Source organism: Melitaea cinxia, chromosome 9, assembly GCF_905220565.1.
Source record: "Melitaea cinxia chromosome 9, ilMelCinx1.1, whole genome shotgun sequence".
Lineage (NCBI taxonomy): Eukaryota > Metazoa > Arthropoda > Insecta > Lepidoptera > Nymphalidae > Melitaea > Melitaea cinxia.
The window spans coordinates 15,969,896-15,996,755 of NC_059402.1; the positions used below are offsets into that span (position 1 = coordinate 15,969,896).

The 26,860-nt window shown below is 34.4% G+C and overlaps 1 protein-coding gene across 1 annotated transcript in view; it reads left to right on the top strand.

Moving 5' to 3' along the window:
- Nucleotides 1–26,860, top strand: part of LOC123656231 (unconventional myosin ID) — a 61,941-nt gene that overhangs the window by 12,221 nt on the left and 22,860 nt on the right. Inside the window, exon 2 of the mRNA XM_045591933.1 lies at nucleotides 21,288–21,468. Within this exon, the coding sequence (XP_045447889.1) occupies nucleotides 21,288–21,468 (181 nt within the window). The remainder of the gene's footprint in view (nucleotides 1–21,287; nucleotides 21,469–26,860) is intronic.

Below are 26,860 nucleotides of genomic sequence, written 5' to 3' on the forward strand. Positions count from 1 at the left end.
GTAAGTTTGTATTTCCTTAGAATGTTACTAAGTATTCTTTGGAAAATAGCTGGCGCGGTCTTCAGTCCAAACGGTAGACAAGTCCATTGGAAATGTCCTTCTTGTGTTATAAATCCTGTCTTTTTTTTGTCTTCTACTCGTAATGGAATAGACCAAAATGCTGAATTTATATCCAGAGTTGAATAATAATTGCAATTTCTTGTCTTTGTAATTAAGTCTTCTATTAACGGAAATGGTTGAGCTTCTGGTACTACAATTTTGTTCAAGTCTCTGAAATCTATGCATAATCTTGATCTTTTATTTTCTTCTTTTTTAAATGCCAAAGTGACAGGTGCAGCAAATGGGCTACAGGATTCTTCTATAAGTTTATTATCTAATAATTTTCCTATTTGTTCTTCTATCTCTTTTTTATCTTCTATCGTGCACCTGTAAGGTCTTTTAGCGCAGTATTTTTCTATTAATAAATCTATTCTGGCTTCATATCCATTAACAGTTCCAACGTCATATTTATTCTTTGCAAAAACTGAATTATATTTATTAATCAATTTATTTATTTCTGATTTCTGATATTCATTTAAATGATTTATTTTTATTTTGAAATCTTCTTCTTTAACATGTTCGTTAAAATTAATATTGTATTCTTCCATATTTTTGTTTTCTATTGATATATTTATATCTAAAGAATCTTCTTCTTTATTTATTTTTATATTTGAAACACTGTCTTCAAAATTTTTTTTATTCAAGTTTTGTTTTTGAGTGATTTCTAAATCTTCATTTTGTATTAATTTGAATTTCTTTATCATGTCTAATCCAATCAAAAAATCATATTTGAAATTTTGTTCATCTATGATATATACTTGTACATTTTCTTCTATTTCAAATATTTTTATTTTTATGTTCGTCAAACCACTTGTCTTTTTGACACCATTAATTGTCACTAAACTTGCTTCATTCAAACTGTTTCCTTTGCCTTTTAGTTTTAATAACTTGGAACTAATCAGAGAAACATTTGAACCAGAATCATACACTCCATAAACTTCTAATGTATTATTTAATAATAGTTTGACTTTTATTAATGGTGTCACTATTAGTTTTTTGGTTCAGTTTCATGTAACTCTGCTTCTATGACTGAATTGTTTACGTGTCTAATGTTTTTCTCTTTTTTTTTGTCATCTTCTCCTATTTTAAACCAACAAGCATATTCGGGGTGGTAGCGAATCCCTTTATTTAACCTTTCACAAGTTTTACATGGGCCTTTTCCTTCATTTCCAGGGAAACCTCTTGGGTTTCCATATTTTTTGTAGTTCAATGTATTTTTTTTATTTGTCAAATATTCTAATTTTCTCATTTCATTAAAAAGATCCACTGTATCTTGCAACGTTTCTCTATCAATCCTGTTTAGTACATGCTCGGGCAAACCTGCTGCAATTAGGTCTATCAAAGTACCTGTATCAATTGAATTTCGCATTTCCAGGAGCAGTTTTTCTTTCTTTATGGCATAATCCACCAATGATCCGTCTTTATACCTGAATGATAAAGCATAGGTAATTTGGTTCCATCCTTTGTTTGTAAATGATTCACAAAATTTCTTTTTCCATAGTGACCATTCAGAGTTCATGGTTAATTTTAACATCATTGAACTGTACCAGTCTACACAACTTTTATCCATAAACAGTCTAAGTATTTCAATTTTTTTCACATCTTCGGTCACGTCAAATCGTATGCATTCTTTCTCAAAAACATCAATCCATTGGTTTGCATTCATATTTTTGCTGGTAAATTTTTCAATTACAAACCTTTCTGCAATATGTTTCAAATTTAGTTGTTTGGTATCCTGTGTATTTTGAATTAGTTTTTCTAACAATTTCTCCAGTACACCTGCTTCTGTATTTTGTACAGCCGCAGTATGTTCTTTTTTGATTTCTTCTAAGTACTGATTTTCAAATAGTAAATTATCATCCTCATCTAAGTAGACTTTGTTAAGTTCTTCTGTCATTGTTATCCAAACTCTTCGTACCTGGTATCTTTTCTTTAAGCTGTTTTTTACCTTTGCGAAAGTTGGTGTTTTAATTAGTTCTTTGTGATGTACAACGGATTGATACTCTTCTTGTATAGCATACACTTTATCATTACACGTAGCTATTGAGGTTAAACAGAAAATATTTGCTTTTCCATCGTTCGCTGGCAGTATGCTGAACTCGAAACAAAGTTTCTCCATCTTATATTGTATTATATTATGTCTATGTTCTTCATAAACAATATTGTCGTTTTATAAGGTTATATTATGGACTATGAAGGCGAACAAATAAAACTATGTTGTGTTGCTCTGAAAATAAAGTTTTTTATTGTTAAAATTTACTAAATCACGTGATTAACAACAAAAATTACCTTAAAACATACCTGAAAATAAAGAAACGACAATAAAAGTTTACTATTCCCTCCTTCACAGTTATTATTATATTATTCTTTATTTTCTAAACGATTTTACTTTTAAGTTAGAAATTATAATTTTCATAAACGTCTAATTTGACATTTCTGTCTATTTTAAAAAACTTAAACGGGAATAGATAACATAGAATTTAAAGAAATAACACTGTATTTCTTTACATATATATATATACCAATGCTTACGTAATCATAGGGAGGAGGTGGCAGGGTTATGCTGACTTTCGTTGACAAGGAGGAAGATGAGGTTAAAAAATTCTAAAATTCTGCTTACGTAATACTTGGATGACTCCTCACGGCGCATATTCCATGATATTAACAACCGCTCTGGTGTAGTGTTGCGTGTAGTCTCCTAAAACACCGGCGGTTTGCGGGTTCGATTCTCGCTCGGGATGGATCTTTATATTTGTACAGATATTTTTATTCGCTTTTCAATGTCTGTCCTTGTGAGTTTACCCACCGTGCCTCAGAAAACCGTTGGTCTCGGTTGTTATCATCATTGGCCTTAAGTAATCCGTCATTGCAGACGATTTAGACAGTGTCAGACAGACACTGTGTCGCCTAGGACACTCTTCAGGAAAACGCAGAGTTGCCTAAGCTTTGCGCCACCCTTTCGACCTCACTGGCTAGGCCCACAGGAACGACGAGTCGATACGTATGGAGCCAGTTCCGCTGCAGGAGTCTTTCGCATTTTAGAGCTATGCCACGAATGCTTGACGGAGACCCCATTCGGGGTTTCAAATGAAGTTTTCCTTCTCCAGGACCCTGATGATTTTGAGCCAGGTTTATCTGTCGGTCGCCTTTTACGACCCCCACGGGAAGAAAGGAGAAAGGAAGGTTGTAATCATAAACACTTGATACTTATACTTGACCAACTTATAGAGGAACATATGCGCCAACTCGCAGTGGAACAGCGTGGTTGCCCCAATCCCAGCGTGGTGGTGCATAGGCCACCATTGAGATGTTACAGTCTGAATCGTGCATGATATTTTATAGAGTATTCGTCTTTATTGTAGTATTTAGGTAGAAATTAGACCACATAACTTAATGTCTTACTTCAACTAGTCAATTTGAAGACACAGTTCTAATAAGAATACAAATTAGTAACAATTAATGTATGTATTATTCAACCTATCCCATCGTCATAGCTGACTGATGTCATCACTAAGCGAAACGCTATCGATGATCAAGAAGTCGTGTAACATCCATATAATTGTAATTGTGGAATAAGTCTTCATTTAAAACTTGTAGTTTATTCATTTACCGTCATACTTATTGGTCACGGATTGAATAGAGGATTTTCATTTCGTTTAGAATAAAATTGTAAAGAGTTACATGAAATAACCAATTGAATCCTATTATTGTATTTATTGTAGGTGTCTCTTTAGATTTTATGTTCTATATTATTAAATTAGGAATTAAAAAAAAATATTGTTCAGTTCGTAGAGTTACAAAATGAAGAAATTTCTAAAATAAAAGTAGCCTAAGTTACTCCTTATTACATCAGCTATGTGCCAGTGAAAGCCCCGTCAAAATCGGTCCAGCCGCTTTAGAGATTAGCCGGAACAAACAGACAGACAGACAAAAATTGTAAAAAATGTTATTTTGGTATATGTACCATGTATACGTCCATATGCATTTAGTAAAAAGCGGTTATTTTAATATTACAAACAGACACTCCAATTTTATTTATTTGTATAGTAGATTTGTTATTAAAATTCGATTTTTCTACAACAAGAATAATTTTGTATTAGTATAATTATTATGGAAGGTATTTAGGATTTGAAAAATATCACGCAAAGATTATTTAATATTCATTGCGAAATAATAAAACGCAAACTTTAACAAAAAAAAAAAAAAAAATAGAAATAAAACTCAGGTGAAATCGCAGAACTTTCCTAGCTTGTTTTTTTAACATCAATAAACCGTAAACACATGATTACGTAAATAGACGGCTCTAATAAATACTAATATAATATTATCACATATTTATCAATACAACGATAATGTAATCTGAATTGATTAGATTAGCAAGAACTTATCATCTAAGTATTAATATCAACAACTGAGAAGTAGGTCTCTTTTTAAAAAAAGGTTACTCAAGGATTTCTGAGTATAAATACTTTACGCTCAACCACACTTCGTAGGATGGGAATCCCGACCACGGCAAAATATCTTTATTTTTTGGAACGAAGTTCCTTACGGCAGGATTGACATTTGGCTGGGCGACCGAACTGAAAAAAATGTGAAACTAAAACCGTAAGAAAAATATATAACGGAAGTGACGTAATATCAGTCACACGACTGTATAATATGACGTATGTAAAACTGAATTCATTTAACATTAAGAGCTATAAATAATTGGCGTTTTTATATTTATTTATTTATTTATTTATTTATTTATTTTATTTATTTACTTTATTGTACACCACAAATATATTACAAACAAGGCATAAAGATAGTTACAGACAGTGAAGTACAATGGGCGGACTTATGGCTAATTAGCCATTTCTTCCAGACAACCCATATTATTTTATTATATTTATTTAAAAACCAATCAACAAAAAAAAAAAAAAAACGAACTAGAAAATAAATACGTATATAAAATTAAACCATTTTTTTTTCAAATTGTGTTGCTTCTATACTATCCGAAGGAACTTCGTTCCTATCTGGTGTCCCATGACACCACATAATTTATTTTGTTCGGTTACAGTGAGAAACAAGCGGTCGGCCCACGTGACTGTTAATGCTTACCGTAGTCTATAGACGCCTGCAACACCAGATGCATCGCTAGTACTACGTTGTCGGTCCTACCTTCGAATCTCCCAAGGAGCTCTGGCTACCTTACCACAGGAATACATCACTGTTTGTGAGCGGTACTATTTAGCTGTCTTCTGTAAGACTGAAGTAAGAAAAGTACAGTTCTGAACTTATTGCTGGGCTCTACCTAAGTAAATAGATCGATGGGAAACCTGTCGAACACGAAAAATGTATAGGAAATATATAAAGTATACTAGCTGACACCACAAACGTTGTTTTGCCATATATGTTATTAATCCTCCCCCCCCTCCCTAAACTTAGGGGGGATGAAAAATAGATGTTGTTTGATTCTCAGACCTACCCAATATGCACACAAAATTTCATGAGGATCGGTCAAGCCGTTTCGGAGGAGTTTAACTACAAACACCGCGACACGAGAATTTTATATATTAGTAAGAGAAAAAGTAATTTACTAAGTAAGGTCTGTCCAAGAATACGAAAAGCACTTTATTATTTTATCATATGATTATATTGGAAATCGATATAAATACAGACTAATAGTCGGCAACAACACGTGTACATTTTGTGTAGATACTTTTACTTAAGTACAATATAACGCTACCAGCTACACACATGTACATGTATGTTTGTGTGTAATAAATAGTAATTTTTTAAACGTTCAAAAAAAGAAGGTTCTTAATTAGATATTTTTTATATGTAATGTTACTGGCTATTTTTGATGATTCTGAATTCTCGAATGCTGGTATCTTTTGTGTGGTCCCTGTAAAGTTTGAGCGAAATTTAACAAGTAGTCTTTGATTTATCCGTAATAATATTTGTTGTTCTATACTTTTTTTAAGAATAAATAAGTATCATTTTGATATAAATATTAAAAAAAAAAAAAACATTAAAGAAGGTATATAAAAGTAAAAAATAGCATAAAGTCACCGGTTACGGCTAGTAGTGATATAAAAAGGATGAAAATAGGTCACCTGTTAATATTTCAACGCCGACAGAGTTAAGGAAGCGGAAAGTGCCAGCGCACAGCCCTTCCTTTTCTTCAGTCATCCAGCGTGAAACTAAAAAGTTATGTTCTAAAAATAACTAAAAAATGGGGTGTTAGGCTATATATATAACCGAATAACAAAAATTATAAATTATCTTACTTTTTATGTGATACTGGGATTAATCGAATCTAGTCGTTCTTCTGGTATATACGAGTATTTGATGGTGACCATCCATACCATGAAAATAAATATAGCCAAAATGGGGTGTTAGTCTATATTAAGCAATATAACATAATTATTATGTTAATTTAAATTTTCTTTTACCATTGGCTGCGCCGCGCGGTTACACTCGCGTAATTTCCAATTCAGTGGGAATGCCGCGATAAAAAGTAAACTATGTGTTATTCTAGATCCCCGACTACCTACTTATCAAATTTCACTAAAATTGGTCCAGTAGTTTTTACGTGAAAGAGTGACTAATATACATCAACTGTCGTATTTCTAATATTAGTAGAATAGGATGCGCTGAGAGGCAAATTTCGACGTTCTGTAATGAGCAATTTCGCTTAGGTTTTATTGAACATTTTTTTTTTAATTAATTAAAAGATTTGAAAAATCAAATCAAGATTAAAAAATAATTTTGTTTAAGATAATTAATTTCCTGGTAGTACGCTATAACCTACTATAAATTTAATGATTCAATTTCAAACATACGAATCAGACAACTTAAGTGAAAAACCATTTAATGAGGGCAGACGTAATGTATGCACAGGCCCTGCATATCTCGTACATAGCTCCTTTTATCACGTGTCAGGCTAATGAATGGTTAAGTGGTGGAGGCATTAAGGGGTCGTCGACCGGGTCAAGCGGTGGACACGCTAAAATTTTGCGGTTTGGCCAAGGTGTAAGTTTCAACATGTGGGGTCCATATCCTATTAGTTTGATTATGATAAACTTTTATTTAGGATCGTAATATACCTTTGCCTGCTTTTATTGGCTTCTCATATCATAAAACTATCCGTTTTGCTTACGAACCGTAAGAATTAACGTTCCGTAAGTAAAACTAATATAACGAATTGTTATCTGAATATAAGAACCGGCCTTCAGTGATGTTATTGTTGAAATATTTAACTGTACATTTTTTTGTTTCACATGAATGTCAAATTAAGTTTTTCTATCTCATTATAATTAATAATTGAGACGAGTTTATAATAAACAAGAGTTAATACAATAAGAATATTTCATTTAATTATCATGAATCATCGTAAACTGGGACCTAGTCTTATTAAAACAGAAGTAAATACACGAGAAAGTTACACGGCATAACTTTTAATAAAAGATATTGTATAATAAGTGCATTTCTTATCAAAAGCACATTCCTGTTCCCATACAAAACGCATTTCTCACGACAAACAACTATTCAATTCGAATAGAATACTCCATTATGTACGTAAATAAAAATATACATCATCGCCGGCCACGTTATAGATATTATTAACTTTTATTTTCTCATTCGTGACTGATAATCTCTTGGCTTAATTAAACTATTAAAAAACGTAGGATCGGTTTCACCTGTTTTGATAATGTTTATCCTATACATAAGTTATGAATTATGATTTTAACAGTAGGAGGACATTTTTTATACGAAATATTTCATAAATTTAACTGAGGTAGTGTACAGATTACAGCAGAATATTTCTTAATCAGAATTTGGAGCAGCCCGATTGGGGAAGTACCTCGATCTTACAGAAGATCACAGCTGGTTTCAAGCAGTGTTGTGGTCCTGTGGCGAGTAAGGTCGCCAGCTTGTTTGCCGATTTAGTTTTATAAAAAACTAGCTGACCCGGCGAACTTCGTATCGCCTAACACAAACTTTATCGTATGGTATTAAAGTTCAATTTGACTTTTAAGTATTATCACAAATCTTTTGTATGGAAGTATAGAAAAGTGTTGTTTTTAGACTTTTTCAGGAAATTTAAATTTTTTTTTTTTAGAATTTTTCTCTCCGTAAGAACCATCCTCGTACTTCAAGGAACATTTTAAAAAAAGAATTAGCGAAATCGGTCCAACCGTTCTCGAGTTTTGCGCTTAGCAACACATTTTGCGATTCATTTTTATATATAAGAAGATATATACTCCTAGTTATTCGATGATGAGGAAAAATAATATATCAAGAAAAAAAAATCTGTTGGATACCATAATACGTTCAATAGCGTGAGTACAGTCTGTGAGAAAGAGTTTTAACCTGCAGGCTTAATTAAACCATTTAATTAACTTAATGTTTTGGTCGGTCGATGGTAACGACTTTAATGCTTGTTTTTAAGTCTCATACCATTTTATTGTTGTTTTAAAATAGTTATTAATCGTCTCGCTAAATGCTTGGTCGAGGTATTGTGAGTGTTTTTAAAATGCATGATTCCGTTTTATGACTTGTCATAATCAAATTAATGTTTTGGTCTAACGCTTTTACTAAAACGTTTGTTAGACTTTGAGTTGTTCTAATTGTGTTTGTTCTTAAACGAAAAAAACTAACCAATTCAAATAGGTTAGGGATAACTTATAAAACTCGTCAGATCCCGTTTAAATTTAAACGGGGATTTTAATTTTTTTTTGCTTTTCTTAAATCGCTTAATACGTATGCTTATGACTTGTTTGCTTTATACAATTAGAATTGAAGAAAAAATGCGGAAATAGTTTAGTAAGATACGATTTTCTTGAAACTACGGCTTAGCATAGCAATGACCGCTCATGTCAATTTGAGTCTTCTTCTCCTCCTCCTCCTCTTCCTGCTCCTCCTCCTGCTCCTCCTCCTGCTCCTCCTCCTGCTCCCGCTCCTGCTCCCGCTCCTGCTCCCGCTCCTGCTCCCGCTCCTGCTCCCGCTCCTGCTCCCGCTCCTGCTCCCGCTCCTGCTCCCGCTCCTGCTCCCGCTCCTGCTCCCGCTCCTGCTCCTGCTCCTGCTCCCTCCCGCTCCCGCTCCCGCTCCCTCTGCGTCTCCTCCGTGTCTCCCTCTTCCAACCTCTTCCCTTTCTTTTTATTCTTATTATTTCCCTTTCTTCTTCTTCTTCGTCTTCTTCGTCTTCTTCTGATGTAAAACTTCTGCATAATAGACCCGCACTGTATCTTAGATATACGTGCTCGCACCTCTCTCTCATTCTCCGTTCGCCTCGCCCGATCACACTTTTCGTAACGCTCTCGTCACGCATTCACCAGCTTACTCTCCAAGTCAAGCGTGTGTAAAGAAGTTTTACTTCAAAAATAACGAATTTCTATTTTACATTTGACAAGACAATTTCCTCATTTCCATCTGACCATGATTATTTCTTAATGATGTAATCGTGACGAGTATGAATCACATCGGTGACGTGATGCCTGCATCTTAAATAAAGCAGCGGCGTCCTTGACGGTTTGTTTTCGTAGATGTGGTCATTCTTGCTTCAATTCTTAATTAATACTACATGTTTGGAATTTTAAAATGTTCAATTACATAACGCCAAGAAACGCCAGTACGCCAAGAAATGGCGCGAACTCATGTGCTTTGCCCATAGTCACTACGCTGGACAGGCGGGTTGACGACCGCAGTGCTGACTTTGTCGCACTGAAGCCGCTGCTGCTCGTCTTCGGCCTGTGTATTTCAAAACCAGCAGTTGGTGGTTATACCGCGATCGGTCGGCTTTTTAAGTTCCAAGGTGGTAGTGGAACTGTGTTAACCCTTAGCCGTCGCCTCTTATGACACCCACGGGAAGAGAGCGGGTGGCTATATTCTTTACTGCCGTAGCCACACAACAGGTTAAAAAAAGTGTCTGTAGGTACTTATGTACGCACGTAAGTTATACTCACTTCATTGGCTAGCTAACTTCTTCTTGTACTTCTTCCAAAAGAAGTACTTATAACTTCAACAGTCAATCATTACTAGACGGCTTTAGTCGTATCTTACATACAGCGCCACAACCTGCGGATGTATTATTGTGAAAAATAATTCGTTCCATATAATGCCTGGACTACTTGCCGGTATATACTTAAGAAACAGATACATAGGGATATTTTAATGTGGAATGTTTTAATCGGATAACTTCAAAGGATGGGGAGGCTTCGAATTGAAATAATACTCTTACGCTTTCTAAGCTTCTTTACGTTTTACCTCGAATGGAAGCTTAAAACATAAAAAAAATGATATAGTATTTATGATACGTGCTTTGAGTAATAAATGGAATCGTAAACGTCTAATACTCGTAAACCATTTATAATCTTATAATAAAAGCTTTAAAGATAAAAATTATTAGGTATTTAGAGTAATACTTTTTTGAAATTTCTTAAAATAGCGCTGAGAAGATAATAAATACATTTTATGTAATTTTCTAGACATATCTATTACTGTCTGAAGACGTATGGAGCAGCGGTCACAGCATTAGCTGTTGCGCTGGTTGTTGCTGGTTCAGACCCGCTCATGGGCAGCCTTTGCAAAAGTAAAAATAAAATAAACCAGCATTACGATTCAGCCCGTAACATCTTAACGCTGATATTTATAATTGAATGTGGCCTAATTAGTTCGTCGCAGTCCAAAGTTAATACATTTATTTACCAACGAGAGTTATGAATGTCCGTTTGTGTTAATGTTATGATTGAGGCGCGAACTTACACTGTGTAAGAGACGGAAATAGATGTGGGCATCAGCTGCGTCATTTCCTGCGTTAGTACTATTCTTTATGTAGCTTAATACGGTTAAGGTGATTCGTTGGTTACACGTGGTACATACGTTTAGCTCGATCGTTTTATTTCCTTGCGAAAATGAAGGTTCGAAAGGGACTTAGATAGTTTTACTTAAGCAACTTTCAAAAAAAGGAGGTGCTTCTCTATTTTTTTACGATGCGCGCGCACACCGTCCCAAAAAAACGACACCCTGAAGTTAGCTAGTCAACTAAGAAGAAGTTAGCTAGCCAATGAAGTATAACTTCTTACGTACGTACAAAAGTCACACCTTTTTTTGTTACCTCATTACTTTTTACTGGGTGTAACGATTTTGATATTTATTTTTGCATTTGATAGCTCATACTTATTGTGTAGTCCTTAGACATTTAAATTTGAGCGAAAACTGACTAGTATTTTGTGTTATCTCTAAAAATATGTACCAAGATAGTTCCGAAGTAAATTGAAGTCAGTACAGCGTATTTATTTACTAAACATAAAACACAGGCGTTAAGTTGATTACCTTTAGAAACCAGAAAACAGACGGCCGTGTCTGTATGTTAAACAAAAATTTATTTGCAGTTATAAATGCGGAATGACGACCACTCTGGCGTAATAAGAAGTGGATATTTGTGTTTATGCAAATATTTATTTCCGTTCTGGTTTTTAGTCCGTGTGGGTCTCCCCAGTGCCTCGGAGAGCACGTTAAGTTCTTTGTCCCGATTGTTATCATGTACCATGTAGGGAATATCTCCGCCAACCCGCATTGGAGCAGCGTGGTAGATTAAGCTCTGATCCTTCTCCTAAATGGGAAAAGTGGCCTGTGTCTAGCAGTGGGATGTTACGGGCTGAAGCTTATAAGTGCGGAACTTTGAATGGTATTATCATACAAAATCAATTGATATAATGAGGGTGAAGTCTGGCATATGAAAAGGTACAGAATAGTATGTACGGTAACTTCTATCCCAATTCTTACTAAATCTGAAACCACGTGCCTAAAACCATTCCACCTGATTCGATTGCCTACTCGGTATACAAATATAGCGAAAGTTATAATAATAATAAGAATAACTAACAAATAAGATTATATATATTTGACTTTCGTTAAGTGTGTATATCACCTTATGACGAAAAAAAAATGTTTTCATTTCATTTAATTTCATTTCATAAGGAAATTTTTGTCCCAAAATCTGTCTAAAATAGAAGATAAACGGCGGTAAACCATAAAATTAGTTTTCATCAATATAATGTTCTGATACGTTAAGTCACTTTGTAGTTTACGATATAATTAAAACTTTTATATTCAAAGTCTCTATTTTAGTCTTCAGATCAAATTTACGACTGATTGATGTGTCAGTGTAGTATGAAGTGTCACTATTTCAGCGACCGCGCGCAACCTGATCTCTGTAAGAATGACTTTTGGAAATGTTCATCCTCGATCATTTCTTTTTGTGAAGTAATTGTTCCTTATCGTATGAATTGTTTGTGTTCGTTTTAAATTATTATTTTGAAATGTAAATAAAATAGTATCAAACATTATTGGATAAACTTTTAGGTTTTTGGGTCAAATGAAAACACAAAATATGCTTATGTGAAATAAGAGAGAGACTTTTGAAAAATAGGTATTTGAATAAAATGTTTCTGTCTCTCTGTATACCGCTGCCGCGCCCCGCGTCATCTCCGCTCCGTTTTGTCTATGTATAAAGTAAAAGGTTTTATGTTACAAAAATATTTGATCTAGTGTCATTATCCAAGGAGAAAACAGTCGACTACGTTTGTATAGAGAAGGAGCCGGTATCCTTTCCTCTTAACTTTATACATTTAAATTCAGATAAAATTATGCGTTAAACTTTCCAGATATTTGATATGAGTTATCTCTTTAGGTTGACTATTTTTTGCATTACTATTTTGGGCTACCTAATAATATTACCCAATATTATTTCAGTAATAAAACTCTTTTATTGTACTAATGTTGACTGGTACACAAACGTGAGCAAATGTCAAGAATTCTTCCATAAAGTTACTTAATTGTAAACCAGTAAAGGCTGGACGTCCTCGAGAGGTCCTGTTTGGGAACGGCTAGCACGTGCCGTCCATGTGGTGACACGCTTTCTAGTGCACGTAATGAAGGTCACGTTCTGTCTGCTCAGGTGGACGTGTGGCCATCGTCGCCGAATTCGGAACTATATTGTACAATGTCAAATTTATTTGGAGTAATGGGTGGCAATATATTGGTGTTTTTAGATATTATTGATAAGAGTGACTTTTGAACTAAATCGGGTTACTATCTGTTGTAGAAATCAAAATAAAAAATATGCTCTAGAAATCAAAATCAAGGCTCCAAAGTTACTTTTGAATCGTCACTTTACAAATTAAAATTATAAAAATAAATGGACCGATTTAGATGTAGATTCTAAAGAGAACAATCGGCAAAAAATACCGCAGTTAAACCTTTTTTTTTGTTTAATTTTCATATTGTCTTTCTTATTATCAAGTTTATTTTATTAAGTCATTATTTGAAAAAATCACCTTTTTACTTTTGTATATAGATTACACTTCGAATAATTCCAGTACTAGTGGATTTAAGTTGATGCTCTAACTATTATGTAAACAAATGTACAGGTGTCTTATGTATATTGTCAATCTAGCCGTGGCCGCGAATTCGTCCGCGTGGAATTAAAAAAAAAGTTATTGTTCAGTTCGTAGAGTTATAAAATAAATAAAATGTTTAAATAAAAGTAGCCTAAGTTACGCCTTATTACATCAGCTATCTACCAGTGAAAGTCCCGTCAAAATCGGTTCAGCCGTTTCGTCCGACAGACAGACAGATAAAAATTGTAAAAAATGTTATTTTGGTATATGTACCGTGTATACATCCACATGCATTTCATAAAAAGCGGTTATTTTAATATTACAAAAAGACACTCTATTTTTTTTTATAGAGATATAGGTATCTACTGTTTTTTTTTTTACATACATAAAGTTCAAGCGTACGAATTCACCCGCCCGGCAAATCGGTGAGTAGGTTTCAAAAAGCTATTGTTCTAGTTATCGCGCTTTGCATGCTTAGACTAGTCAGCTGTTCGTGTTTTATGGATTATGTGTAATGGCTTATGGTCCTGTGATCTATATTGTTTCTCATATGGATGACTCATATCCCAATGTATGTATGCGAAGATAACCAATCAATATTAACAGCACTTGTATTATCGGCGTCGTTCTAATCTTGCTGTCGATAATATTCTTGAATTTCTAAGTACGTATGATGATAAAACGTGCATTGGAAAAATTTATCAAATAAGGTTATAAACCATACATTTGGTACAAATATTCGTTGTAGCAATAAAGGCCACCTTTAGTGTATCTCTTCGTAACCGACTCCAAAAAAAGGAACAATGAGGAGGAAGTTGATAACGCCTTTTTACTTGACTATTTTTTTACCTACGATGAAGTAGTTATTACTTGTCGATGTAATTGAAGTCGGTTTTTTTTTCGTTTGCGAGCATACACAATTATTTTTGTTCCTGTTGTAAATTTGTTTGAGTGGACAATACATTATATACTTCTCCTACATAAAGTAAGAGGCCTATGCCCAGCCGTGGAAAGATGCAGACTGGATCAAATAAAAAGCCTATGTATAAATAAATAAATACTTTTTCATTATTAAGTTTAATATGGAAATGATTGACGATGGTGAATGATGACATTAGCATTTTAATGTTTTTGTTTTTATTTCAGAAACACGAAGTTAAGTACGAAATAAAAGAATATCTATATATTTTTGAATATCACATCAAGCTATAAGCTATGGAACAGATGCGTTCCATAGCCTAATTGGCTAGAGCGCCGACACGGTCAGTCGGAGACGCGGGTTCGAATCCCGCTGGAGCGGTCAATTTTTGATATGATATTCAATAATATATAATTGTGTTTGCTCGCAAACGAAAAAAAACCGACTTCAATTACATCGACGAGTAATACAATGTAGATCGACGAAAAAATACTTAAGTAACTGCGCAATATCAAAGATTACTCATAAAGTAGTTATCAGATCTCAATGAAATTTATATGTGACCACATGACAAACATCAGCTTTCGATTAAATTAAAAATTATTAAAATCGGTACACCCAGTAAAAAGTTATTGCGGATTTTCGAGAGTTTCCCTCGATTTCTCTGAGATCCTATCATCAGATCCTGGTTTCCTTATCATGGTACCAAACTAGGGATATCCCCTTTCCAACAAAAAAAGAATTATCAAAATCGGTACACCCAGTAAAAAGTTATTGCGGATTTTCAAGAGTTTCCCTCGATTTCTCTGGGATCCCATCATCAGATCCTGGTTTCCATATCATGGTACTAAACTAGGTATAACCTCTTTCTAACAAAAAAAGAATTATTCAAATCGGTACATCCAGTAGAAAGTTATGCGGTATAATACAACGCAGGTCGACGAAAAAAGCGTCAAGTAAAAACGCATTATTAGATATAGCTCGAAAAGTAGTTGTTAGATCTCAAATAAATTTAAATGGGACCAATTGGCACACACCACCTTTCGATTAAAAGAAAATTTGTCGAAATCGCTCCACCCAGTCAAAAGTTCTGATGTAACATACATAAAAAAAAAAAAAAAAAATACAGTCGAATTGAGAACCTCCTCCTTTTTTGGAAGTCGGTTAAAAATGTTTAGAATTCCTAATGTGTGGGTAACACAAAAATAAAATCGTACATATTAGAATATCTATATATTATAATACGTAAAGCAAAAACTTTGTACCCTTTTTACGAAAATCACGCGGACGAAGGAGTTTGAAATTTCGTACACTTACAGTTTATATAGACATAGAGGAGTGCAGAATGCTATTTTTTTTATTATGCATAAAAGTATATCAAATTAATAAAACATATATTACACTGTATTTGACACACACTTGCATATTATACTGTTTTGTTGAGTGTCACAGTCTGTATAGTCAAATTGATTTTTTTTTTTAAAAAGGTTCTATATTTTCATTTTTTTTTTAATTTAAAATTTTAATTATGGACGAATTTCGACCAAAGGGCGACCATTAGTTGAATATAATTAGCAATGACATAAATGTATCTCAAGTATGAATCACTTCGAACGATGTTCTATGAATCATCGGTGTTAGCATTGCTATAACAGATTACTAAGTCACAACATAACATTTGAAAATATTTTATATAATGACTTACGAAAAATGACACAACCTAGCGTAATATAATTTAGTTGAAAGTAAAAGTTTTCCCACATTTGTTAAGTTCTCAAATTTTCGCTTATACATAACCGTATATTTATATTGTATTTAGGTATCTATTAATAGTGGTCGACAGAAGTGTGGTGACGTATTAATTTGATTCAAATAGCATCCGACGTTAGCGACGTTAATAAAAATGAATCCATATAAAACGAAACACTAATGTATATAACCTCTCGACGTAGTTGATCTTGAACTAAAAACCGGACGGAGAGGCGCGTGGGCAAGTTGACGTCACCGGCGAAACTTTTAAACTTGACAATCGAGAACTATACATACTAATTCGAACTGTTCAATCTATTTCTTTCTAATCCGCTATATGCCACTTCCTCATGCTGGTCATCTGAGATAGGGTACAGCACGACATATCCTACTCGAAATCTGAAGCAGCCCGACTGGGGAAGTACCTCGACCTTACAATAGATTACAGCTAAATGATACTGCTTTCAAGCAGTTCTTGTGTTCTTGTAGTGAGTAAGGTGACCTGAGCTTCTGGGGGGGATTGGGGTCGACAACTCGCTTGCAATGCTTCTGGTGTTGCAGGCGTCTATAAGCTACGGTAATCGCTTACCACCAGGTGACCTATACGCTTGTTTGCCAACTTAGTTGTATAAAAAATAAACCTTTGCCATAAACCATTATGTAATTTTCTGTATATTCTTTTTTTAGTGCAATGAAGTATTTGAATTTTTATATTAGTATCAATAAAGCCTAAAACGCAATAGCACAAGGCCCTTATTGCATTTGGATCTTTTAAAAAATGCATATGCTAATCAGAACGTGAAGTTATGACGGACCTATTTTAAGTTATGCTAATCATTGAGTTTTGAAAAGAAAGGCTCAGGCAATTGTGTCTTTGATTATTAGTAATTTAATTAATTATAGGGAAATATGAAAAAAAAAAAATTAAAATTTTTGTTCAATATTCGTGCAAAGCCGGGGCGGAATGCTGTTTTAAATAAAATGAAGATGGTTATAATTTAAAATCCTTCCATCGGTACTTACTTTGTGTCATATAGTAGCCTAATTAAATATTGCTGTGTGGTTACGGCATTAAGAGCCACACCCTCTCTTCCCGTGGGTGTCGTAAGAGGCGACTAAAGGAAAACACAGTTTCACTACCACCTTGGAACTTATAAAGCCGACCGATGGCGGAATAACCATCCAACTGCTGGCTTTGAAATACACAGGCCGAAGACGGGCGGTAGCTTCTTTGGTGCGACAAAGCCAGCCCTGCGGTCACCAACCCGCCTGCCCAGCGTGGTGACTATGTGCAAAACACACGAGTTCACGCCATTTTTGACGTGAATTTGTGGAGGCCTATGTCCAGTAGTGGACTGCGATGCTGTGCTGATGTGATGAATTAAATCTTTACTTGTTATAAAAATGTAACAGCTCCTGTAGGGTACATTGAAGTCTTTTTAACTTTTTTTTCTTTTCTCTATGTAGTCAACACTAACAAAAGTATATAGAATAAAACTGTGTTTTCTTTTTGAAGTAAAATTTCCTTACGCGCGCTTGATTATGGAGTAAGCTGGTAAATGCGTGATGAGAGCGTTACGAAAAGTGTGATCGGTTGAGGCGAGCGTCAGTTGAGAGGGAGATATAATTAGTGAAGATAGAAAGAGAGAGAGAGAGTTACGTTTCGTAAGGTTTACTTCAGTCGTGTGGTCTAAAGCGTACTCCTTTTTATTTTTATCTCTTCTCCCTGACTGTACCTTGGCCGTGTATTCGAACGTTCTTGTACTTCGAAACTAATTTGTGAATGAAACTTGGAATGGTTTGAGTTCTTCCTACGAGGTGGGATGCTTTTTATTCTGACATTAAATATGTTTCTCTTGTTGATGAAAGTCAAAATGTATTGTCACAAAAGAGGTATAGGTCGCATAGCAATGTTTTGGAACACAGTAACCGGCAACACGTCTTAGCTTTACTAAGCAATCACAGGACTGACGATCTGCCGATCTAACTACCTGACGACTGTCTTACCTAATACAGCCTCTGTAGATACGCGCAAATAAATAAACGCTTCACATTCAACGGTCCCAGTAGGATTTTCTCCTGTGTTGGGGGTCCGGAAACACACAATACACATGCACAAACGCCCAGACCACGTCAAACATCTATATGGCCAATACAAATATCTGTCGTGAGCGGGGATCGAATCCGCGACCGTCAGCGCAACAGTCAGTACTGTGACCGCTCCGCTAACGCGTCGAAAGAATAGACGATTGAAAAAGGTACCGACAATTCGCCAAATCGGAAAAGAAAAAAATTTATCTAGCGATATAATATTATTCAAATAACGAATTCAATTTTTTTTTGAAGTAAAAAGGTCTCTAATATTATGTCATTCTCCATCTAACACACTCCATTAATACCCATCCAGACTATATAATTAAAATCTACAGTTTGCATTCCCTGAAGTATAATGGGTAGCATGTTGCAGTACTAAAACAATAAACGCAGTAAGTATTTAGGTCGGCTCCAGACGTACGGTCCGAGATTCCAGTCGCTAGCTTGCCGTTTTAACGATGGGTGTTGCATTTCTTGCGCGTCTACCGGATTCCTGTCAGTGACGTAGCGGGCTTAACTCGCGCCCGGGGCCTATTTAGCCCCATTCGAAAATCATATAATATGTCCAGAAATTTTTCTTTTTGCGGACCATTTTGACGCCACTTTGTGAGTAGATCCCGGAGGATGATGCCTTCCTCCCCCCCAGCTACGCCACGGATTCCTGTTCATATTAATACGGATTAGGATCTGATTCTTCCAGTTGGAATATTTTTGGTCTCTTTACTAGTTGCTTTTGAAATTTGTCTTGATGATAAGTAACTGAAAGGCTTTAATCAGCTAGTTAAAAAAAAATGCTTAAATAAGTTGTTCCATTGTTTTAAAGTGAAACTTCGTTAGAATCGTTGTGATTTGAAATTCGATGAAACGAAAATGCGTCACGATAAATAAACAAAACATAAATGTATAGGATTAAGTCGGCGAGAGAATGAGATAGAAATATAGAATACATTTCACAGTAATTTATATTCTCGGTGAAATAAATTTCTCGCAGGCTACTTTTTAGAAGTATAGCTTCTGCCGTGTGTGAATTTTACATAATTTTTTCGCAAAATATTTTTGTCGCAATAATTAGTATAAAAAATTATAAGTTGCTTACTAATATTTTAGTTTATTATTTTGTTAAGCTCCAATCCTTCTAAATTGAAGAATCCTTCCAAAAGGCCTTTGTCCATTGCCCAGCAGTAGGATGTTACAGACTGATTAGCTGAAAATTAAAATTCTCAGGAAAAGAAAGAAAGAGATATCTTTCTTAATTGGTTCCGATTGTAGTTCCGGGCCAGGCCAGAGTCTATGATAATTAATCTTATATTAAGACGCCTTGGCCAGCTTATTTTTAACTGATTTCAAAACAGGAGTCTCCTCTAAAAAAGGATTCGATATTTTTTTTAATGCCTAATAACTATTGGATGAACCGATGTAGATTATTCGTCTTTTATTTGAAACTCATTAAAATTAGTGAGATGAGACAAATAGTTTTTGTGTTATCCCTGAATATATTTATTGTACAATTGTAAATTGAAGTTTGGTTTTGTTTGCGAACAAACACAATTATTATTGTTTGTTAATTGTGAATTGTATGAGAAAACTACGTTCATTTAATTATCACTTAAATAATAATTAAAAAACTAAAACCAATAAAAATGTTACATTGTTATATACGTCGATAGTGCACATGAACAGTAAATGAAAACTTAAGTAAGACCGACTCCAAAGTAATTTTATATAGAATAATCAACGTTAAGCGCTCCCGCTATTAAGGTTTACTTCGTGTCTTTATGATTTATGCTCTGCGATGCTCCGTGTGCTGACATGCAAGTCGAGCTTCGGTCAACGAACCCGAGGTTATGAATTTTGGCACACGAGAAATAAAAGTGACGAGAGTCTGTTCAATGTTGCTTTTGTTATGGCTTTTATAGTCGCGACGAATTGGTACTCGTATTACAATCACTAAAATATATAAATAAACGGCTAAAATAGTCGTTTATTTATAGATTTTAGTTTTTTTTTTGTGTATATAGTCAATTAATTTTTGTAATTTTGTTGATTTTAAGATTATTACTTGTGTTATTGTTATAACGTTTTTTTTTTTAATTGATATCGAATATTGCGTAAAAAAGTACAGATTTTTTTTACGAAGAAGCCTAGTCTTGACATGATAATGGGAGTAGTATATATCAGGCTTAAAGTTTAGTAATTAAAAAAAAGATTAAGTCATTTGTATTGTTACAAGTTTGACGTAAACAATACATTATTTCATAATAATGTAATACATTACAATATAATAAACTTGGAAATTTGAGTTTAAAATTATTCGGGACTTGAATTTGCTAGCGACTTCTTAATCGTATAGCAAAACCTTTAATCATTATTACGTTATAAATTTCATGTTTACTATGCTTCAGCCTGTAATATCCCACTACTGGGCATAGGCCTCTTTCCCCATGTAGGAAGGATCAGAGCTTAATCCACCACGCTGCTCCAATGCGGGTTGGCGGATATATTCCCTACTATGAGTAACGATCGCTATCATGTGTACATGATAACAACCGGGACCGACGGCTTAACGTGCTCTCCGAGGCATGGTGGGGAGACCCACAAGGACTGCACAAACACCCAGACCACGACAAACACCTGTATGGCCAATGCAAATGTTTGTCATGTGCGGGGATCGAACCTGCAACCGCCAGCGCAACAGGTACAATCCATGACTATGACCGTTGCGCCAACGCGGCGTTTTCATGTTTGAATCAAATTAAAAAAAAAAAAAAAAAATTGACTTCTAAGAACAGATTTGAAATGTAATTTATAATGCGAGAACAAACATAAAAAGACAGGGACAAAAAATTATTCTAGTACTTGATTGTTTTAATTACTTGTGATTTCATACAAACGCCTGTTATTCGTTATAATTTACTATCGTTCGTGTTAATAGGCCTTATAGATTTTTTTAAATGTATAAATAGTTTAATATTAAAACTTATTTTTAAATACAGAATTTCTTATTTAAAAATTTCTAACCATCAAATATATTGTTCCAGGTTTCAACATAACAAAATCTACACATACATCGGCGAGGTGTTGGTCTCCGTCAATCCCTACAAGACCCTCGACATCTATGGACAGCAGCACATGGCGCAGTACAGGGGGAGGGAGATGTTCGAGGTGCCCCCACACGTGTACGCAGTTGCCGATGCCTGCCAGAGGGTACTTCGACAACAGGTAAGAATAAATACAAAAAAAAAAAAATGATTTTGAATCTCGTAGTCTGCAAATTTCATTATTTAAAATTTCAATGTATTTTGATTCGGACTGTAAAGTCCCAGTGCTGGGAATAAGCTTCTTTTTTTAATATCATATCGAAAATCGACCGTTTCAGCCACGCCACGTTCGCTTAGACCGAATAGAAAATCATCATATCAAAAATTTCGATCTAGCAGATACATCGTTCCATAGCTTAATTGGCTAGAGCACCGACACGGTCAGTCGGAGATGCAAGTTCGATCCCCGCTGGAGCGGACGATTTTTGATATGATATTAAAAAATGTTTAGAATTTCCTAACGTGTGGGTGACACAAAAATAAAATCGTACAAAATAAGCTTCTTTCTCCGTTTAGTAGCTTGATCCAGAACGCTGCTCCGCTGCGTTTTTAACCGACTTCCAAAAAAGGAGGAGGTTCTCAATTCGACTGTATTTTTTTTTTTTTTTATGTATGTTACATCAGAACTTTTGACTGGGTGGAGCGATTTCGACAAATTTTCTTTTAATCGAAAGGTGGTGTGTGCTAATTGGTCCCATTTAAATTTATTTGAGATCTAACAACTACTTTTCGAGCTATATCTAATAATGCGTTTTTACTTGACGCTTTTTTCGTCGACCTACGTTGTATTATACCACATAACTTTCTACTGGATATACCGATTTTGATAATTCTTTTTTTGTTGGAAAGGAGATATCCCTAGTTTAGTACCATGATAAGAAAACCAGGATCTGATGATGGGATCCCAGAGAAATTGAGGGAAATTCTTGAAAATCCGCAATAACTTTTTACTAGGTGTACCGATTTTGATAATTCTTTTTTTGTTGGAAAGGGGATATCCCTGGTTTGGTACCATGATAAGGAAACCGGGATCTGATGATGGGATCCTAGAGAAATCAAGGGAACTTCTTGAAAATCCGCAATAACTTTTTACTGGGTATACCGATTTTAATAATTTTTAATTTAATCGATAGCTGACGTTTGTCATGTGGTCACATATAAATTTTATTGAGATCTGACAACTACTTTTTGAGTAATCTTTGATAACGCGCAGTTACTTGACTATTTTTGCGTCGATCTACGTTGTATTACTCGTGGATGTAATTGAAGTCGGTTTTTTTCGTTTGCGAGCAAACACAATTATGGCGAATATATTCCATACTATGAGTAACGATCGCTATCAGACGTTTTATGATAACAATCGGGACCGACAGCTTAATGTACTCGTACTATGTATTTTTTTATGTTTTGTACTCTACACTAATATTATAAAGCTGAAAAGTAAGTTTGTTTAAACGGGATGATCTCAGGAACTACTGGTTCGAATTGAAAAAATCTTTTTGTGGTTTATGGCCCATTTACCGAGGATGACCAATGGCTATTTTTCCTGAAATTAACGCTTATAAAACCATGGGGCAGAGCTATAGTAGGCATATACGCTACAAAGTAATGGTATTCCAAATAGTATGGTAACATGCAATGATATATGGTACGTACCATATATAAACTTTGTAATTGTCTATTCTTCAGTTCAGTTTTAGACGAGTGGTCGCATTGTTGTACAAAATAAAAAAAATTACACATTCAGATTGAACCTAAAAATAGCTAATATTAAAAGAACACACCAATCAGTTAATACGTATAAAACCGTAAAAAAATACCAAAATATATTTATTATCTCTATTAATAATGCTCAAAAAACTCATAATAAATACAAATGTATAGTGATATATAATGGAACATAGAACCTCCTTTTTTAAGTCGGTTAACATACTTTACTCATTAATTAGATCTAATTTCATTTAATATATTATATCTTAGAGATACTATCTCTAAGTTTTCTCTCTATAAAAATAAATTATTTACCTAAATTTACATATCATTTTCTTATATTATAAGATTTAATGATTTTGACCTCTGTCAAATAGAGTGCGTAGTAACGCACGTAAAATTATTTATACTAGCAATGCCGCGATAAAACGCAGCATTTTCTTCCATTCTACGATGTCAAACAGAACTTTATAAGTTTTGGACGCTCTCGTACATTGCTTTTGAGTTAGAGCATAGCAAGAAATATCTTGTTCAAAATCTGGAACAGCCTGACTAGGGAAGTACCTCAGCCTTACAAAAAATTACAGTCGAATAATAGTGTTTTCAATTAGTGTTGTGTTCTTGTAGTGAGCAATGTAGCTAGAGTTCCAGGTGAGGTTTCGAAGTAGGGTTGGCAGAAGGAGAGTTACGCCTGGTCTTGCATATGTCCGATGCTACGTTAACCTCTTACCATCAGCCGAATCGTTTTTCAATCTAGTGGTATAAAAAGCACTTAATACGCGCCCAATTTCACAAATAACTTATTATTAGATTCTTCAACGTAAACGCTTTTGCCGTATTGTTGAAGTCTGCCGTCCTGTAATGAATGCCCAATGTTTAGTGCCCATTGTATTATTGGCTCGAGTCCACTGACCGATTGCCTTTAAAGTAAAGTGACTATAAATATAGGAGCGTATTATCATCGCTTCGGACCACCTGGGTATCGTAAAGATTTTAATGGCTGTTAAACTTAGCGTTAACATCGCACGAAGCTGTAATATATAGCTGATGTGCTCTAACTGAAAATGGAAATACATTTTTATTAAGAATACGGTAAGGTACGAAAAGTTAATTCTGTAATATGCTAGCAAAAAATTAACACGATACTGGTCTGTTACTCTAAAGTAAAAACTAAATAATCCAATTAACTTTATCATCGAAGTAATCTTCAAACAAATTAATCTATTTTTTTTTGAGTATCTTTGATTTTTGTTTTAATTAAGTAACGAATTATCTATTTTTGTTAAAATGTATTTAGTATAAAGTATATTTATAATTTAATGCAACTGTATTAGTCGTATATCAAAGTGTCTGGTTTTTAACAGTTAGGTTAGGAAGAGGAGGTGGGCGCACCGTCTCCTTGCCCGCGTACGTCTTCGCCGGAGCGGGTCTGCAGAGGCGTCTTCCTCCCTAGCCCGCTCCGCGATCTCCTTTTTTATATCTTTTAGTATATTTAATAGGAAAATCAAGTAAATTTTCCTTAAATTTATACATTACATATCAAACTAAATATTTAACTGAGGCCTACTTCACAGTAAGAAATATCCTGCTCAAAATCTGAAGGGGAGGGGATCATCCTGACTAGTTAAGTACCCTTACAGAAGATCAGAGCTAAACAATACTGCTTCCCAGCAGTTTTGTGTTACTGTGGTGAGTAAGGTGACCAGAGCTCCTGGGCGATATTGGAGCTTAGGGTCGGGAATGTTCATGCTTCTGGTGTAGCAGATGTCTATTAGCTACGGTAATCGTTGACCGACCTAGTTGTATATTAAAATAAAAATCAAACAAAAACGTTGATGCATTATAAAACTATAAAACTATGTAAGTTATCGTAACATATTAACATAATCCCTTTTAGTTTTAATTAATTACATCGAAACAGGAAAACGATAAACACATTTATGTTTCCTAATAGATAAGTATTGTTGATATTTTTAAAATTAACGTGAGACAAAAGTCAATATCGAAAAACAAAATCGTTGGTACAAACGGTACAGCCTAAAGGGACTATAAATGCGTTATAGCCTTTTGTGTGAGCGGCATATGTGAAAAATAAAAGGAAAAAGCTATTTTTGCGCTGCAAGGCTTGGACCGTAAAAATTTAAAGGTGTAGTTGGAGGACGTGAATGATAGCAGATACTTTATGTTTAAAAGCTCTGAAATAACATAGAAAGCTGGGCAAAGTCTCGTTCTCCATAGAAAAGAGGTTGGAGTTCAATTCACTAACACTGCACCACTGGGGGTTGGAGAATAATTTCCTTACAGTAAGTAATGCTTTGGTGTCAAGTGTCTATGATAACAACGTGACTAAAAATTAAATTTATATACCGGGTGACGGCAAAAACGCTAATATACGCCCATGTCAGAAACAAATATTTGTACATATAGAAATATCTGCCCTGAACGGGAATTGATCCCGTGACCGCCCTCGTTTTATGACTACACTCACGACAACACCAAAAGGGATGTCAACGTAGATAAGTACGTACAGCTAATCCTATAAACGATATGAAATCACGAAGCCGGAAACTAGGTGTTATAAGCTCGTATTAACTTCGTCTATTAATGTAATTATTATCCCTTTCACTTCGACACGGACGACTTTTTAGGACTATAAAAATGCATTAATGTCGCTGGCATTACCACAGTAATATACCATAAGTTATGGTGCTATTAAACTAGCTGTAGTAAAAACTCGAGCTGTAAAAATATCTGAACTATGAAGAAGGAAATATTTGTCAGAGGTATCGCTTATGTTAATAATTTTATTGCTTAGTATTTTGTTTATTTTCTGCTTCAAAGCTATGTATTTGTACTATGACTAATTTTGTTTAAATGACAAAACATTACTTACGTCTCTATTTACGTAACAAGGTAAATCGTTAATAACATAACGCAGAAATAATAAAATACCCAAAACGGATCCTTGTGGAACTCATAACTCTAAAATGTATTCATAATGCAATAAAAATTGTGGGAAAACGTGTGCGTGTGCCTGTTATAGTTTACCTTGTCTTGATGTTAACTAAATAGCATTAGGGAGCATAAAATAAGCAAAATATATAGAAGCAGATAAATAAAGCAAAGAAGAAAAAGATTTATTATATTTTTACTAGCTGACTCGGCAAACGTTGTCTTGCCGCTAAACGCTATTTAAAAATAGGGGTCGGTGGTAGAAAGGTGAAAATTTAGGGTTGTATGTATTTTTCAACGCCAAATCATAATAAAATAAAAAATAAATAATTTATCTAAAAATTAAAAAAAATTTAGGGGTGAACTACCCTTAACATTTAGGGGTATGAAAAATAGTTGTTGGCCGATTCTCAGACCTACCTGATATGCCCACAAAATTTTATTAAAATCGATCGAGCCGTTTCGGAGGAGTTCAATGTTTAACACGATGACCAGAGAATTTTATATATTAGAAGATTAGTGTTTGACTTTTTGACGTTTGTCTTTTATGGTTTCAACAAATTTGCAATATTTTATTTATTCATCAAGGCAGAAAATAACCCATTAGATAAATACAAATGGGGGCCAATGTCATACATTGCTAAATAATATTGACTTACTGACATACCTCACTGGTGACTTTTAATAAGTAATATTTACTTAGGCAGGTGTTCATTAAAGTTGAGTACTAAATTTCTTGACTATATTTTCTTGTTTTGTAACTTAGGTAGACGAAAACGATTTTAAACAAAAATGTATTGTTTCTGACTGGATCATTTCGTATTTTAAAAATTTATCTTAAGATTTGTTTC